The sequence below is a fragment of the Lampris incognitus genome, chromosome 7, assembly GCF_029633865.1.
Source record: "Lampris incognitus isolate fLamInc1 chromosome 7, fLamInc1.hap2, whole genome shotgun sequence".
Taxonomy (NCBI): domain Eukaryota; kingdom Metazoa; phylum Chordata; class Actinopteri; order Lampriformes; family Lampridae; genus Lampris; species Lampris incognitus.
Window position 1 is genome coordinate 22,176,045 of NC_079217.1, and position 19,120 is coordinate 22,195,164.

The 19,120-nt window shown below is 44.0% G+C and overlaps 1 protein-coding gene across 1 annotated transcript in view; it reads right to left on the reverse strand.

Annotated features, from left to right (window-relative positions):
- The window catches only part of LOC130115195 (calsyntenin-2-like), a 206,632-nt gene that overhangs the window by 93,907 nt on the left and 93,605 nt on the right, over positions 1-19,120 (reverse strand). Inside the window, exon 5 of the mRNA XM_056282813.1 lies at positions 16,175-16,324. Coding sequence (XP_056138788.1) covers positions 16,175-16,324 — 150 coding nt within the window. The remainder of the gene's footprint in view (positions 1-16,174; positions 16,325-19,120) is intronic.

The window sequence follows — 19,120 nt, forward strand, 5'->3', positions numbered from 1 at the left end:
GCTCGCGGGTCTGACCCTTTAGTCGAGCGGTTAGCGATGCCTCCTGCGGTGCGGGCGACACGGGTTCGCTTCCCGGCCGCGGCAGTTCCTGTGGTTGCGTTGTCCCCCGAATTCGCTACAATATATATATAATACAGTGAGTCAAGTAAATTCATTATGAGACAGTACAAGCCTGTTTCATGCCATAAACAATCACCAGCTGTGCTCCTTATTTGTTGAGCACTTTCCCTACCATTGTGTTTCTTTTAACAAAGTTATATATATATAAATATATATATATATATTTTAGAAAGCGCCAACCCGTTTACAGATTGGTGTCAAAAGAAAGGAAAAGCCAACATAAAGTGTTTTAGTAAGGTGTTGGGCCATCACGAGCCTCCGGAACATCTTCAATGCTCCTTGTCATAGATTCTATATGTCTGAATTCTACTGGATGGGATGGACACCATTCTTCCAAAAGATATTCCCTTATTTGTTGTTTTGATGGCGGTGGTGGAGAGCGCTGTCTAACGTGTCAGTCCAAAATCTTCCATAGGTGTTCAGTTGGGTTGAGATCTGGTGACTGTGAAGACCATATCATATTATTTACATATTTTCATCCTCATCAAACCATTTAGTGAGCCTCCGTGCCCTGTGGAGGGGGCTACTGTAATCCTGGAAGAGACCACTCCCATCAGGATAGAGATGTCTCATCACAGGATACAGGTGATCACTCAGAATAACTTTGTATTGATTTACAGTGACCCTTCCCTCTAAGGGGACAAGTGGACCTGAACCATGCCAGGAAAATGCCCCCCACAGCATAACAGAGCCCCCAGATCCCCTCACTGTAGGGGTCAAACAATCAGGTTTTTCTTTAATTTGTCACCCATTTTATTTATATATATATATATATATATATATATATATATATATATATATATGCGTGTGTGTGTGTGTATTGCAATGTATGCTTACATAAGCAAAATACCATGTTTAAGAACAACTGAGGTTCATCTCATTGAACTGTTGTGTAATGTAAACCAATGTGAACCAAATCTAGTTAATAACACTCCCTCAAATATTTCAGACCCCGTACTGTCAGAAATTTTAGGTTGTACAGTGTCATTATCAATAATCTAGACCACAAAATTGTGGTCGTGATAAGACAGTACCCAAATTTCATCCCGATACAATACCACTGAAAGACGATAAACAGTAATAATGAATTACAGCCCAGCCTGACTGACTATAAAAAAATTATATATCACGATTCGAGAATATTTGTTTTCAATTATCTAACTTGGTTATTTCATCCTAAAAAGAGAATTTGTAGAGGTAGAATAATGTTTTGCTTTGTTTTTTTGTTTGTTTTTGTGGAGAACTGCTTTAGAGTATCGTAAAATCAATGCAATTTAACTTGTCAAGATTTCCGGTCTTGCAGGAAAACAAGTGGTTTTGTTTCCAGACATCTTACCTTGTTGAAACATGTCACTGCCCAGGCAGATTGTTTTGCTTGTTTTGGGGGGTTTTCTTACTTGACTATGCAACATTTTGTCTCTATTTTGACATGGCAATTATGCAGTGAAGGAAGCAGAGCAAAGCTTATGGTGGAAAAGGGGAAGAAAAGCGCGTAAGCAGCAGGCAGACAATCCCTACAAGATTAGAGACGGAGAGAGTGAGGAGGAGCAGGTTAGAGACGGAGAGAGTGAGGAGGAGCAGGTTAGTGGAAAAGGAAGTGTCAAACCGTTTATTTTTCCCTTCCCCTCTTTAATTCATTCTCTCTTGCTCTTATCTTAGATCAGGCCCATTGGCTTCCAGGCACACACACACACACACACACACACACACACACACACACACACACACACACACACACACACACACACACACACACACACACACACACACACACACACACACACACACACGCGACTCAATGGCTCTAAATAGTTTACCGGGTGCCAGCAGTCTGCCAGACAATGCAGTTTTCTTCCTCAAAGTGAGAAAATGCCTGGGAGCCTCTGCTGATCTCAAATACACTACCAGAGCTTGGCTTTGTATCTTCCACCAACTTTACCACGAATGAACAATCCCCCCTTTTTTCTTTTTTTTTTGGGGAGTCCCCCCCCCCCCTTTTCTCCCCGTCCAATTACCTCCGAGCCATCCCGGTCACTGCTCCAGCCCCTCTGCCAATCCGGGGAGGGCTGCAGACTACCACATGCTTCCTCTGATACATTTTTTTTTGCTTCCTCCGATACATGTGGAGTCGCCAGCCGCTTCTTTTCACCTGACAGTGAGGAGTTTCGCCAGGGGGACATAGCATGTGGGAGGATCATGCTATTCACCCCAGTTCCCCCTCCCCCATGAACAGGCACCCTGACCGACCAGAGGAGGCACTAGTGCAGCAACCAGGACACATACCCACATCCGGCTTCCCACCCACAGACACAGCCAATTGTGTCTGCAGGGACGCCTGACCAAGCCGGACCACCCCCTTTTAGTTTCTCTCTTACTCTGAGTTAGGGATGCACGATATTGGATTTTTGCCAAAGCGCCGATATTTTCCAACTCATTTTGGCCGATTGCCAATACCGATACATGCACATATTTCTTCCCCTTAACTGCAGATAACATCAAGTCTCTCCTGTAGAGGACTGAACTGAAGCTGCTAGACTGACCACAGAAGATGCACATGCCTGCAGTACTGATCTCTATGGCTGGTCTACAACAGGTAAAAACTATATCGAACTGTATAAAACATGAGTACAATCTGTTTAAACATGAATTAAATACCTCATTGCACCAGAGGCAATCTCTCTGATTGTACTCTGGGAGTGCGGAAGAGAGGTGAAGAAGAGAGTGCAGGCAGGGTGGAGTGGGTGGAGAAAGAGTGTCAGGAGTGATTTACAACAGAAGGGTACCAGCAAGAGTTAAAGGAAAGGCCTATAAGATCGTTTGGAGACCAGCTATTATGTTATATGGTTTGGAGACAGTGGCACTGAGAAAAAGACAGGAGGCGGAGCTGGAGGTGGCAGAGTTGAAGATGCTAAAATTTTCATTGGGAGTGATGAAGGACAGGATCAGGAATGGGTATATTAGAGGGACAGCTCAGGTTGGACGGTTTGGAGACAAAGCAAGAGAGGCAAGATTGAGATGGCTTGGACATGTGTGGAGGAGAGATGCTGGGTATATTGGGAGAAGGATGCTGAATATGGAGCTGCCAGGGAAGAGGAAAAGAGGACAACCAAAGAGGACATTTATGGATGTGGTGAGGGAGGACATACAGGTGGCTGGTGTGACAGAGGAATATGCAGAGGACAGGAAGAGATGGAAACAGATGATCTGCTGTGGTGACCCCTAACGGGAGCAGCCGAAAGTAGTAGTATTGCACCAGAGGCAATGCGATGCAGCAATGCAACCTTGTGGATTTTTTTCATTGGGCAATAAAATAAATCAAAGTGTATCCATAATCCAGCAGTTAAAACGATCTAGTTAATTAATTCAGTACCAGTTAAAGGATTTGCCGCTTAACTTGCCCATTTTCCAAAGTAGCTTACTTGAAATATCCTCAGAAAACCCCTCAGAAAACATGGCTGGCATGTAACCACATGCAACACAGAGGCAGTTGGTACAGTAGGTAAAAAAATCCCTGCCCCACCATCGGTGCCAATCACGTGGATGCTCTGGTACTCGAGCGCCCACCGAAAAGATTGAGCACCCATGGGGAAGGCCGATCAAAAAATAAATGAATAAATAAACAAGACTGTGTGCCTGTATCGTGTAGCCTGTTAAAATTTGCAGCAGAACAGTGTCGCACTTCATTGCGGTTTGTGTCAACCTGCTGGAAATTGCCAAAACAAGCACAGTAAAAGTTGATTCTGTGACAATCATCTCCTTCGCGGTTTTCAGTTAACTTGGACACTCATGGGCAAAAACAAAGTGGCACCTAGTATGCACCCCTTCTACATCACGCACCGCGTCAGTACCTGGTCAACGGTTTGTGTCGTATGCGCATAAGTAACACATCATCTTATCGGCCTGTCATATCGGCATTTCGGGCCGATGTCGATATTTAATTTTAAAGCTTTTATCTGTCGATACCAATGACCGGCCAACATCATCAGGCATCCCTACTCTGAGTCACTCACTACTCTTAGACACTCATACAAACTGTCTGACCTGACAAACACCTATGGAGGTACTGACTTGGGCTGTTAAGAGACACATTCACACTCTGTATATGCCCTGCACACATGGTGTCATCACACTGCAAAAACATCCTCACTCTAATGATTCACATCTCAAATTGGTACTACAGGTATATCTGAGCAAAGAACATGCACACACGCGCACACACACACACACAAGTACAAACACAGCTTAGAAACACAATCTGAGCAAAAATAGATTCAAATATACACAGATTTTTTTTCCCCATAAATCTGTCAGTCAGGCTTGCGTTCAGCTGCATGAGTCAGAGTATGTGTTTGTACAAACGTGGATTTTGCGCATGCATGTTTTCTTGTGTGTATTATGTGCCTTTTTACAGTGCCTGTCATATAGAGAAAATGGAAGCATGACACAAGTTAATATGCATATTACAAGAGCGAGTAACACAGACTTGAGAGCAGCATCGGATTGCTATTTATCAAATGTACATTCCTACAATAGCTACACTGGCCTCAAATACCCTCCGTGCATGTCTGGGGTATTCTCCAGAACAACAAAATACAAAAATACACCTGCAATAGGGATGATAACTTGAGGGCTGTTTAGCAGAGAGCTCATCCTTCAATTTAAAAGCCCAGTGCGGCACGGTGGCACAGTGGTTAGTGCTGTCACCTCACGGCAAGAAGGACAAGGTTGGACAACCTTGGGGGTCATCCCAGGTCGTCCTCTGTGTGGAGTTTGCATGTTCTCCCCGTGTCTGCGGTGGGTTTTCTCCGGGTACTCTGGTTTCCTCCCACCATCAAAAAGACATGCATGTTAGGGTTAATACTCCTGTCTGTGCCCCTGACCGAGGCATGGCAAGACAAACTGGAGTTGGTCCCCGGGTGCTGCACGGCGGCTCCCCACTGCTCCTAGCTACACAGCTAGGATGGGTTAAATGCAGAGCAGAATCTCCCCATGGGGGGATTAATAAAGTAGCAAAAAAAAAATAATTTTTAAATCATGCTACGGCGACAGCAAGCACCAACCAAGCTGAAGTGTCCTTATACAGAACACAGGGCACTATAAAGGACAGTCTGTGGTCTGTCGGCAACAGGTTTCAGCTTGTGTGACTGTCTGACTGTTTCTTAATAGAATGTCTTCATGGATGACAGAATCTAATAGCATTAAACTACAAGACACTAATAAATAGTTGCTGTCCAGGGATACCGACACTTAGAAATGACCTAAAGAGGCCTACAAAGTCCCCTCACACATCTTCTCTATCCAAACAATCATTCCAGTTAAACATGTAGGTGTGTGTTTGGATAGTGGAGGTAGGGAGGAGAATGAAAAGTTTTAATTTTCTTGTACCAGCATCAAACAACCATGTCAACAAATATTTTCTCCGTCTTCTCTTCACCTGTTATTTACTTGCACTTATTTTGTGACATTGCAAAAGTTTGCAATTTCAGCCATTTCCCCGACATTGAGAGTAGAACCTAATACGAGGCACCTAAAAATAGTAACTCTCTCCTACTTCTCTCCCCTACCAATAAAATTCTGCAATGACCTAAATTTGATGTAAAACAAAGTGCTCTTATATTCACACTACATGCATTAAAAGGTAATTCCAAACGGTTCTGCACATTAACATGTTGTCTTTTCTTCGTGCTGTCTCCATTAAAGGTAAAAGGCCCATTTGTATGCATAAACAATCCCTAATAGGCAAACATACACAAGTAATTTATGGTACAATTGATAGAAAGTAAGATTTCAGTTTCTGCACATCAATTTAATTAGTGCCTGATAAATTAGGCAATATTTAATGTTGTGCCTGCGGGTGCATCTTTGTGCGTATGTGCTGTGCTGAATGAGTCTTTGTTTTTCTGAGCATATTTTATTTGCAAGTCTTTAACACCTTAATGTAGCATGCCTCTGATAAACCAAATGCTAGCCAAATTTCCCCTGATCTGTTGCCATGGCATTTACTTCACATACACCCACTCAACACCGCTCTCAGGGACAACTGTCCTTTCGTCGAGGGAGAGAATGTGTGTGTGTGTGTAACTTTTGGCCATGATCATGTGTCAAATATCCTCATTTGCAATATGCACACTAAAAAAGTGCAAACAGGCTTCAAAGAGAGGATTAGCTGAGAGCCTAAGGAGTGTTAATGTTAATGTCTGCACACCCACCTCAACCCTGACTGCTTTGTGGTTGTGTGTGTGTGTGTGTGTGTGTTGATATGTGTCTGTTCATTTTTGTGCGTGTGTGCTCAACATGAACATGCCAATCTGGTGTTGAAACTCAAGACGTCTTGGTCTGGGCAACTCTATCTGTAACTGGTTATTTGATTTCCTGACAGGCAGGCCCCAGACTGTGAGAATGGATAAAACATACTCATCCACATTAGTTCTTACGACCGGCGCACCTCAGGGCAGCTGTCTCAGTCCCCTATCATTCAGTCTCTTTACACACGACTGTGTCGCCAAATATGACAACAGCCTCATTACATTTGTAGATGACACCATGGTGATTGGACTAATAAGTGACAGTGATGAGAGGGCCTATAGGAGGAAAGTGGGAGAATTAACCATGTGGTGTCATGATAACAACCTCTTCTAAATGTCAACAAGACAAAAGATTGTCGACTTAAGAAAGATCAGAGGAAATCGCATTCCTATTTTCATCAATGGTTCATCTGTTGAAATTGTGGACAGTTTTAGATTTCTCAGTTTACACATCACAGACACCCTCACATGGTCTCTCAACACCATTGCATCCTGAAGAAGGCACAGCAGAAACTGTATTTTCTGAGGTGTCTGAAGAGTTTTGGCATGAGTACCAAAACTCTTCTGAACTTTTATCGCAATACCATGGAGAGTGTCTTGACAGGCTGTATCACAGTGTGGTTTGGCAACCTGACAGGTCAGGACAGCAGACTGCTTCAAAGGACTGTAAAGACAGCAGCAAAAATCCCTGGCATGCCACAGCTTCATAATATTTACACCACTAGCTGCAAAAGGAAAGCCCAAAACATCATTAAGGACACCAGTCACCCCGCTCATGTTCTGTTCTCACTCCTTCCAGCTAAAAAAAACGCTACTGGAGCATCAAAACACACACCACCTGTCTCAGAATAGTTTCTTTCCACAGGCAGTCAGGTTGCTCATCATATGAAACACCCATATGCACCTTACACTGTTGTGCTATCGTGTACTTTATGTTGTGTTTAAAATGTATGAATTCACTGTGTACATAGTCTATGTTTTTTGTTTTTTTTGGGGGGGTGGGATGGCTTGTCCTTGTGTTCTTTGTGTTAAGACAGAGAGAGGCAGAGCACAAGAATGTCATTGTATTCGAAATACATATGACAAAGTTGAACTGGAACTTGAACTTGAACAATGCCAGTTCAAGTTCAAGTGGTTCATCTGGTTTTCTTCATCCTGGGGCTTCATATGCATTTCCATGTGCAAAGGTTTGGTTGTTTGTATGCTTGTTTTTTTTTTATTATTATTTTTTTCCCAATTTTTCTCCCCAATTGTACCTGTCCAATTACCCCACTCTTCTGAGCCATCCCAGTCGCTGCTCCACCCCCTCTGCCGATCCGGGGAGAGCTGCAGACTACCACATGCCTCCTCCGATACATGTGGAGTCGCCAGCCGCTTCTTTTCACCTGACAGTGAGGTGTTTCATCAGGGGGATGGAGCGCGGGGGAGGATCACACCATTTTCCCCCAGTCCCCCCCCCCGGCCCCGAACAGGCGCCCCGACCGACCAGAGGAGGCGCTAGTGCAGCGACCAGGACACATACCCTCACTCGGCTTCCCACCCGCAGACACTGCCAATTGTGTCCGTAGGGACGCCTGACCAAGCCGCAGGTAATCCTCGTGATGGTATAAAATGCTACACTACCCGGATGCCTGTTTGTATTCTTCAATGAGAAAGTGGTGTGCGCATGTGTAAGTCTCTCCTTGAAAGTTGTCTTTTGTATTCCTTGAGTGTGCTCTCTATGAGCTTGTTTGTTTGTTTGTCAGACGTGGAGCTGATCACCCCTTTTGACTTAATCATGTAACTTTTCTCATGCTAACAACAAAATGTGAGTGTTGCTTAGCACTCCCACAAGGACTTTACACCTGCATGCACTAAATATAAAACTATTGTCAGCTAAGGGTTTTATTCCATGTTATTCTACATTCTTCTTTTACTATGCGGTGATATTGTGGTGTTATATTTCAACTTAACAAATTCGGCAGTGTAAAAGACTTCCTGCTTAGCTAATACTAGCCCGGTTAGCATTCCTATCAGTTTGGCATGTCAGTTAGGTAGTAGCTTTTTGTCTTACTAGTCTCATTAGTCACCAAGCCAATAACATCTGGTACGGAACATCAAACAATTCCCATGGCTACATGTAAAATCCAACACTGAGTGATTGCATGTTTCAGCACAGTGCCAGCTGTGCTCCAGCTCACTTTTGCAAGAGTGAATTGTGTCTATAGTTATCCGGAGTGGTATTTCTGTTGTTGTCCTAGCATTGGATTTGGTCTGCACTGCTGGACAAACACATTTCCCAGAGAGAGAGAGAGAGAGGAGAGAGAGAGAGGAGAGAGAGAGAGAGAGAGAGAGAGAGAGAGAGAGAGAGAGAGAGAGAGAGAGATTTTTTTATTTTTAAAAAGTGACTTTTATTTTAGAAAAATACAATCATATTCAAACCACAAGCCAATAAATAAAATTCCGTAGAAAATAAAAGGTAAATCACATCAATTCTCCAGAAAAAACAAGTTGGTCATCTTTTACTGAGCACAACACTTCCCTGTAAGCCCAGATAGCACTGAATTGCTGGGTATCTTTCATTTCTTTGTAATAATTGAAATCAAGAATCATCCTGGCTTTTACCATTCTAGTAAACAGCAGCTTTACCTCAGTGTCTACTGAGTCTTCTATCTTTCTTTTTCTGCTTATATATATGGCCAGTTTCGCTTGTCCCAGGATGAAATTCATCAGTTGACATTTGTCTTTCACAGTACGTTTATACACAAACCCCAGAATGAAAGTGTGCTTGGAGAAAACCTCCCCTACCTTTCTGAATAAACTCTCCAACAACATGAACAGTGGTACCAGGCGCACGCACTCCAGGTAACAGTGGAAAACAGTTTCTTTGTAAGGGCAAAAAATACATTTATCACTCACACCCTGACCAACAACAGAGAGAAAAGCATTAACTGCTACTATCCCATGCACAATCCTCCACTGCAAGTCAGCAACCTTCTTTGTTAATGGCGGTTTATATAAACCCCTCCAAGCAGGTCTGACATCGACTCCCAAGCCCAGATGACTTCGCCAAGGTGTGTCGACACGGTCATGTAGTTTACCCTTGTTTAGACATTTAACCATCTTTCCATACAGTAATTTGCCTTTTGCTTCTTCTAAATTTAGAAAAGTACTTCTCTTCTCAGTAAAAAAAAAACCTGAACAGTCATCAAAGCTGGGACGAATACTTAAACAAGGAAAAGGATCATCGACATTAGGCACGATCAAACCATTGCTGTATTCATTTAACAGGACGGATTCATGTCTCGTCAGACAGCGTTTCCAGTGTTCAAGCAGCCTGTTGATGATCCTCACAGAACGCAATCCCAGACCAGCCGCAAGAGCAGCTGCATTGCACAAGTCAGGTCCAGCAGTGCGCACCACCGATTCAAGGGTTAGAAAACCTGCTCTGCAAAACACTTCTGTGACTGCCGATCCTGCCCAGCAGGGTGTGTTCAGACGTCCTCCATGCGCCACAGGCTCCCTCAACAACCAGTACAGGGAGTCGCATTGCTTTGTCCTCTCTTTCACCACCATCTTCCACACTGTGAAGACACCGCGGTAGAAAGGTGGCAGGGTTTGGAACTTCACAGTCTTCAAATCCATGAGGAACAGTGAGTCATGCAGTCCCAAACCACCAAACTTCTGCAACACTATGTGTGCCAGTGGTCTCCACACCAAGTCTTTCGGGCCATAAAGCAGTCTCTGGAGGAATTGAAGGCGGAACGCAGCGCCTCTACTGGCCAAATGTGCAAGTCCTTGTCCTCCTTCCTCCTTTGGGAGAAAAAGGACAGCCTGGGGAATCCAATGTAAATTATCCCAAAAAAAATCAACTAAAACAGCTTGAATTCTTGCAAGTAAATTTGAAGGGGGGTCAACACAAACTAATCTGTGCCATAATGAGGAGGATACTAGATTGTTGATTACAAGCGTCCTCCCTCTGTAAGACATGCTTGGCAGGAGCCACTTCCACCTTTTAAGCCGGCCTTCTATTTTTTCTAAAATGTTCTCCCAGTTCTTTTCTAACACAGATTCTTCACCCAAATAAACTCCCAAGTACTTTATCCCTCCTTTTTTCCAAATCAGCCCTCCCGGTAGAACTAAATTGTCAAGTGGCCTTTTCCCAACCATCACGGCTTCACTTTTTTCCCAGTTTACCTTAGCAGATGACAAACTATTGAAAAGACATACAGTCCCCTCCAAGGTATCAATATCACTCTGTTTGTTAATCATTATCATAACGTCATCTGCATATGCTGAGACCTTCACAGCTGTGGTACAACCTGGGAAAAAAACACCTGAGAGTTTTTCCCTGAGTTTGTGAAGGAAAGGCTCAATGGAAAGGGAGTACAGCATTCCAGAGAGTGCGCATCCTTGACGTACTCCCCTCTGTACAATGAAAGGTGCAGCCAAACCACCATTAATTTTCAGTATACTCACAATGTCACGGTACAGTACCTGGAGCTTGGCTATGAAACCTGGGCTGAACCCAAAGGCATTTAGCGTCTGCCACAGGTACTTGTGTTCAACCCGGTCAAAAGCCTTTTCCTGGTCTATGGAAATGAGACCAGTATCTACACCCAATGACCCAGAGAGTTCCAAAACGTGCCCAATTAGTGTGATATTGTCACTTATTAACCTGCCGGGCACACAGTAAGTCTGGTCAACATGAATGGCCTTACTCATCACCTCTCTAAGTCTAGAGGCTAAAACTTTAGAGAGGATTTTATAGTCCCCACACAGCAGAGATACAGGTCTCCAGTTCTTCAGGTCTTGTAGATCCCCCTTTTTCGGCAGCAAAGTGATAACTGCCCTTCTACAGCTCAGCGGTAGCTGTCCTCTGCACAAACTGTCCTGAAGTACCTCCAGCAAATCTTTGCCGACCACAGACCAGAAAGACTTATAAAATTCAACGGGCAGGCCATCAATGCCAGGTGCTTTACAATTGCCCAGGCTCATGAGAGCAGTGTACAGTTCATTCAGAGACAGTTCTGCATCTAACACCGCATTGGTATCACCGTCCACCTGAGGAAGCCCAGCATAAAAAGAACTGGCCAACTCTGCATCCTCCACAAATTCACTTTTAAACAGGTCGTTGTAGAAGGAGGTGGCATATCTGCGGATCTCAGGGGTTCCCGTTATTGTGGTTCCATCGCCAGAGCGTAACGAATGAATGATCTTCCTCTGACCATTCCTTCGCTCCAAACCAAAAAAAAACTGTGATGGGGCATCCATTTGAGACACATTCATGAAACGTGAACGGACCAGAGCTCCCTGTGCTGTAGTGCCCAACAGGTTGGCTAAGGCAGCCTTTTTAGCTTTAAGGGCTTCAATATGCCCTTGATTTCTTGTAGAATCCACTAAACCCTGTAACTCTACTACTTCAATCTCCAGTTCTTTAAGAGATCTGGTAATGTACTTGGTGACATTGCGAGTATACTCCTGACATAATTGTCTTATCTTGCTCTTTCCTACATCCCACCATTGCTGTAATGAAGAAAAAGTGGTCTTGCTTTTTCCATGCAAAGCCCAAAGAAACTCAACAGCCTCTCTGAAAGTTCTATCATGTAGAAGACCAGTGTTAAAATGCCAATATGCACTCCGTACTTTAACATGCTGAATGAAAAAAGAGCACTGAACAAGACAATGGTCAGAAAAACCAACAGGAGTTATTTGACTTGATTTAAAGATACCAAAATTATGTTTGAAGCAATAAAAACGATCAAGTCTGGCCAGAGATAACAAATTATCCTTGGAGTGACTCCACGTGTACTGCCTGTCACTCTTGTAAAAACCTCTCCAAACATCCTGTAGGCCATGGGTTTCAATCAACCGCTTAAGTTTAGCAGATGAAGCGGGATGAGGCTCTAGATGGTTCCTGTCTAGTTTGGCATTTTCCGTGCAATTGAAATCACCTCCCAGAAACAAAAAGAAATCGGTACAATGGTGAATTACATCACATAAGGTGTTCAGCAGTCTCATTCTCTCAACGCCCGAAACTGGGGCATAAACATTCACAAAAATCAATTTCGCACCCTCATATTGTACTGTGACTTTTAGAATGTGACCACACACTATCTCTTCAACCTCAGAAGAAGAGGGACTGAAACCCTTAGAGAAAAGCACACCAACGCCGCCACTGTTAGTTAATTTGTGGCTTAAGAAGACCTCCCCAGGCCACTCCTTCTTCCAGTCACTTTCATTCACAGCGTCACTGTGAGTTTCTTGAATAAAGACCACATCCAACCCTTTCAATTCTACCAACTTGAAGAGAGAAGCTCTCCTCACATCGCTCCTGGCGCCATTTAGGTTTAAAGACCCTATCTTCAAATCAGCCATGAAAGGGAAAGAAGTTGTCTCTGCAACAAGAAAAGCACATACAAACAATATGAGGAGAACAAACTTTGTCTTAATCATCACTGATTAATTGTGCCTTGACTTTTGTCGTGATTTTCTTGAGCCGGTAAACCTCTTGGTCAGTGAAAGCCCCCTCTTCCTTCCTCAGTCGTGCCACAGACCTGACGAAAGATCTCAAATCGGGGAAGAACTGTCCGGTTTTAACCGCCCTTTGCCCTTTAGTGTCAGTTAAAAATTTCCTAATTGTCTCGAGGGGATAAAAAATGGTTTCATCCTCTTGTGATGGTGTCCACTCACTTTCCTCATCCGATGAATCATCCAACACTTTCTTGGCCTTGGCACTACCCTGCTCTTTGTCAGACATTTTCCTTTTACTGCGTTTAGCTGTTAAACCAGTCTCCTCCGTAAACATGGTGCCATCTACCAGTTCCTCACTGACCACACTTTCCACACTCTGACCACAGTTCATTTTACCTTTATCACATTTCCTTTCCTCTGCCAGCTTACATTTTTCCGGTTTCTCTCTGGTCTGGGCATTATCGGCATCATTTCGACTCGTAGCTTGGTCCTGTTCCTCACTCTGCTCCCTGTCCTGCGTGTCTGCCTCGGTCTCCTCTACTTTCTCTGCGGACTGCTGTGCACCAGGCGAGTCGGACTCGGCTTCAGGCCGCGGCGCGTCGGGCCGGGGCGCGTCGGGCCGGGGCGGGTTCGAGCTGGTCTGCTGTCCGGCCTCAGGGCAAGACCGAACCACATGTCCTTCTGCACCGCAACCGAAGCATTTCATCGTCTCAGAGGTGGCAAACACGGTATAACTAAAACCGTCCACTTTGAACGTGAAAGTCAGGTTTAAATCGCCCGTGTTGTCCTTAAGGATCATGAACGCCTGTCTTCTGTGACACACAACGTGTCTTAGTTTTGGCGACTTGGACCCAAGCAGAACCAATTTAATGGGGGACACCAGCTGCCCGAAACGCGACAGCTCCGTGGCCAACACTTCGTTCTTAATGAACGGAGGCGCGTTTGAAATAGTGACCTTCTTTGCCAGGTTCACCAGCGGGAGAACAGGGGTGAAAGAGTCGCGAATCACGACGCCATTTTCCACAACCTTTCCAACTTTGGCCACGTCATCTAAGAAGATGACAACAGCTTTGTTCATACGCGAAGCAGACTTCACACTTTCAAACCCGACAACCTCTCCAACAGCATAGCTGGCCTCCTCCACTGAACAGCCGATACTCGGCAATATCTTAACCGCATGACGGCGTGTCAGCTTCTCCAGCTCCGCACTACTACTGACAACGGGCATAGTGCCCGGCTGCCAACCGCACCACCAAACTACACCCCAAAAAATTGACCACCTAACAACAAACTAATCACGAAAATAGATACAGAAAAGAAAGAGAAAGCATGGAAATTTTCACTCACACCGAAGCAAAAAAAAACGCCGTCGCTCCGTCCACTCACTCGCACTTCCGCTCAGAGAGAGAGAGAGAGAGAGAGAGAGAGAGAGAGAGAGAGAGAGAGAGAGAGAGAGAGAGAGAGAGAGAGAGGTGCAAGTCGGGGTGGAGAAAACCTGAGAAAAATAGAGATGTACATAGGAAAGTAACCAGGCAGTATGATAAGCACATGTAAAGATCTACCATCCATTCAGAGTAGAGGCGATTGCTTTAAGACTATAAAGAACATGGCTTCCCCTAATATGTTTTAAAAATGCACCAGTTGGGGGCGTGTGGGTCTATTCCGTTGTCTACCAACACGAGGATCGCCGGTTCAAATCCATGTGTTACCTCTGGTCAGTTGGGGTACCTGTTCAGGGGGGAGGGGGAAATGTGGGGGGAATAGCTGGATCCTCCTATGCGCTATGTTCCCCGGTGAAACTCCTCACTGTCAGGTGAAAAGAAGTGGCTGGCAACTTTGCATGTATCGGAGGAATCTGCAGCCCTCCCTGGATCGGCAGAGGGGGTGGAGCAGTGACCGGGATGGCTCGGAAGAGTGGGGTAGTTGGACAGGTACAATTGGGGAGAAAAAAAAAAGGGGGGGGTCCAAAAATGTGCCAATGAAATGTCTAAGAATGTGTCTATAGTACTTCACTCATGGTGCAATTCAGTTGCACTCATGGTTCATTTCAACTGTGGCAAATTTGCATCACTGACACAATCTGGTTTTGGTAGACAGCATAGTCTACATGAATTTGCCCATGGAAGCACAGCCCGTACAACTCTATCGAAGCCGAGGTTCGATGGGATCCTATGACAGAGGCAAGTAAACTGAAGCAAAGATCAACGTTTATTGAACAACTAGCATTTAAAAGTAATTTTGCATCCCGTCCAGATCCATGGGAATCAATTAGCGCATTATCAGCATTATTTTTGGTTCACCAGGAAGCTCGGTTTCTTCTCTCTGTGAGGCTTGGCAGACTTTTAACTGAAATCTGGTCAATGTAGGCAAAGGTGTCAGTAATCATGGTGATATTAGACTATATTCATCCCTTCAGAAAACAATAACATGAGGTCGATGTAATAATCTATTTTAGTTTTCCTAGGTAAGAAAATTGACCAAAACTTCCATCCATCCATTATCCGAACCACTTATCCTGATAAGTAACTTCATGATTTAGATTAGTCTGGCATGTAGATGAGTGTGTTGGGATTTTTTTTTTGTTTGTTTGTTCATTTTTTCAATTGGCAAAACTACCCGAGTAGCCTAAGTAATGATGTAAGTAAATATCTGACTGTAGCTGGATAAAAATGTCAAAATTTTTCAGAGTTGCGGTCACATTCTATAAGAAAGTTTCAAGGATTTTAAGACTTATTAGACACAAAATACCTGAGATTTTCTCAGAGTCTACTTTCAGGACAACGGTTGAATTAAAAGTCTTTATTATTAGGTCTAAAGAGGCCCTATGCTGGCTGACTTGCCATGCAAAAAGAAAGGGCAGACTTGAATAATGACTAGAGGAGCCAGGTTTAGAGTAGAGTGGGAATAGATTTGAATACTGTAATTTTTTGTAATTAGACAACTGACAACTGAGATTCCCCTGTGTCACAAGGCACCAGCTGCCACTGATCCAGAGGTAGGATGGTACACAAAAAAGCATGGATATACATAGATAAGGACACACACAGGTAATCACATACATGCTTCTGGGGGCTAATCATCTACAACCAGTTTAGTTCACCTCCTATCCCTCACACACACACAGCCTGTACTATGCACATACCCTGCTAACACACACACAGGCACAAGCACATACCCACACACAATTACAGACACACACTCCCAGACACTGATCAGATATGAAGAGAAATAAACTAACACATGCCCCCCCCCAACACACACACACACACACACACACAAACACAGCAAAGCCCCACCTTGCCAACCAGGCTTGCAGACAGGCTTGACGTCAATGCGGACAGGAACGCTGTGGAAGGCTCTCTTCTGGCCACAGTCCCAGGCTGTCACCTGGATCTCGTACTGCTGCTGGCGATCAAAGCTCAATTTCTCTGTGTTACGGATGTTACCTGGGTGGAGGATGGAGAGAGACAGATGTTCAAATTCAATCCATTCTGGCTTTTATTTCTCTTAATGTGTTGTAAACATCTTCGCACTGAACAATGCTCATGTTTACTGAAAGCTGGTATGAGGTGACATTATGAACAGCCTGTGGATTTATGGTTAACAACCTTTGAATCTTGTGTTTCACTGTCTAGTGTGTAAATGAATGAAAAAGCACACCTGAAAATCCTCACTTTTAAGGGAAGCATTTATTTTATAGTGAAATACCAGCCAATTTTAGCTGTGGGTCATTTGGCATGTAAGATAGTTTAGTTTTTATTTGCATGCATTGAAACCATTTCTCTAACCAAGACATACAGCCTGGAGCTGCCCCAAAATTGCGAGATTGACTTTATCAACCATCGAAATGCTTGTGGTCTAAAATGCACATCAAGCTTTGCTGTAATGAGATTTTTCCTATATCCCCAGAAAAAAACACTGGTCACTATGTCATCTACAGCCGTTCTTATAGTATCTATTAAATTTTCATGTTTAAATGTGGGTAATTGTATGCAGTACAATCTGAACTACCTATGAATCCTGAAATTCACTCCGCTTTAACCCTCTACTGCACACATTTTGATGGTACATGATAAAAATGATTCCACGTCATTCCTCGGTTCATTTTGGTACATTTTATTGATAAAACGTATTTTTTATTTTTTAGTCCCCTCCCCTACTACAAAATATTTTTTGTTGCCTAAGGGCAACATTGTCCGACAATGGTACAGAATCAGAAAATTATGAATTCACATATTATAAGACACTGCTCAGAGAGCAATATAAAATTACAAAAACTTAAAATAAAAAGTCAACAAATAGGCATCTGGGTGGCGTAGTGCTCTATTCCATTGCCGACCAACATGAGGATTGCTGGTTCGAATCCCCGTGTTACCTCTGGCTTGGTCAGGCATCCCTACAGACACAATTAGCTGTGTCTGCGGGTGGGAAGCCGAATGTGGGTATGTGTCCTGGTCGCTGCACTAGTGCCTCCTCTGGTCAGTCAGGGTGCCTGAGAGGGGCGTGGGGGAGGGGGGCGGGGCGTGGGGGAGGGGGGCGGGGCTGGGGGGAATAGTGCGATTCTCCCATGTGCTACATTCCCCTGGTGAATCTCCTCACTGTCAGGGGAAAAGAAGTGGCTGGTGGCTGGTGACTTCCACATGTATCAGAGGAGGCATGTGGTAGTCTGCAGCCCTCCCCGGATCGGCAGAGGGGATGGAGCAGTGACTGGGATGGCTTGGAAGAGTTGGGTGACTGGCCGGCTACAATTGGGGAGAAAAAAAGGGGGAAACCCCCCCCCCAAAAAAAAGTCAACAGGCGTAGGTTTGTATCATATAGTGTGTCGTGTCATATCATATCATATCATATCATATCATATCATATCATGTACTTCATGCAATGAGATTTCACTTTGTGTGAAACTTCACAAAGCAGTTCTTCTGTGGTGTGAATCAGAGGTGTACGTTACACTTTTTGCACATCACTTTAATACGCCTTGTTTTTTTGTTTCTTTACTTTGGTTGTTCCTTCATACCCAGGAACCCTGCATCTTCCCCTTTTGTCACACATTATTTCCCAGTGTGAGGTATTGTCCATGCGGACATCCTGATTAGGGATGGGCGCTGTGGGCCCCTGCATCCTTCCTTTTCTCCTCGTACTCTTGGGAAATCCCACCACCGGCTCACCCTCTCTTCCTGGCATCATTTTTGGATTTGCATAAACTGTGTGCAGTTTGGGACTTTCAGGCATAAAGGAGCAGGTGGTCACTTCTCGTCATTCCATCGTCAGCACCATCCCGTCTGTAGATGAGTCAACATGTCACCACTGCCATATCTATCAAATGAAAGACCAGCGGAGCAATATTCAAAACCCTATTTTTTCCACTTCTGCTAAAACCTTTTTCTCCGTTGCACCCCCTCCCACTGTCATTACTGTCTATCTCACTGTCAGATGGGATTTGCCTAACATGCCGATCCTGCTCCGTTCTTCCATAGAACAATCTCATGTCCATTTTTCTGTTGAACTGTGTTAAATTACAAAAAACTCCAAATACAAATACACTTAGAACTTATACTCTTCATAAATACATGTAATAATATGTGATAAGTAACATCCAAACACACTGTCAGCAAAGACAGCCTTGAAAAGTACTCCTTATCGCACAACGTTGCCCTGAGGCAATGACAAGAAAAACGGAATTTTTAAACATGCAAAATAAAAAAAAATAAAAAACTTCATACAACCTGACAAAAGGCTTCGCTACAAGTTCATACACATACATATTTTTTTTAACTACAGTTCATGTCATTTTAAATAAGATGACTAAAGCAAATAACCTAACCTTCTTCTCCTACCATTTGCTCCTGTGACCATGTGTCAGTAAAAGAAGTCCTGCCTTCAAATGATGTTCGATAGGGACTCCCACACCTTATTGGACTGCTCTTTGATACTCGTTACTTTGAATATTCTGGTTGGGTTGCAATCATGTAAAGAAACATGTACTGGACATGGAGCTGAAGGAAAAATCCTGTTGCCTAAGGGCAAAGCTATTTAAGTATTGTAGCGAATTCGGGGGGCAGGCCGGGAACCGCCACAATTGGGACGCGAACCCGTATCTCCAGCACCGCGGGCGACAACGTTAACTGGTCGACTAAAGGGTCCAACTTGTTAGCCAGGGTTAACATGTCTATTTATTCGTGTACGTTACACTATGATACAAACATTGTTGTGTCTGCGCGTGCAGGTATCTACAGGATAACTCC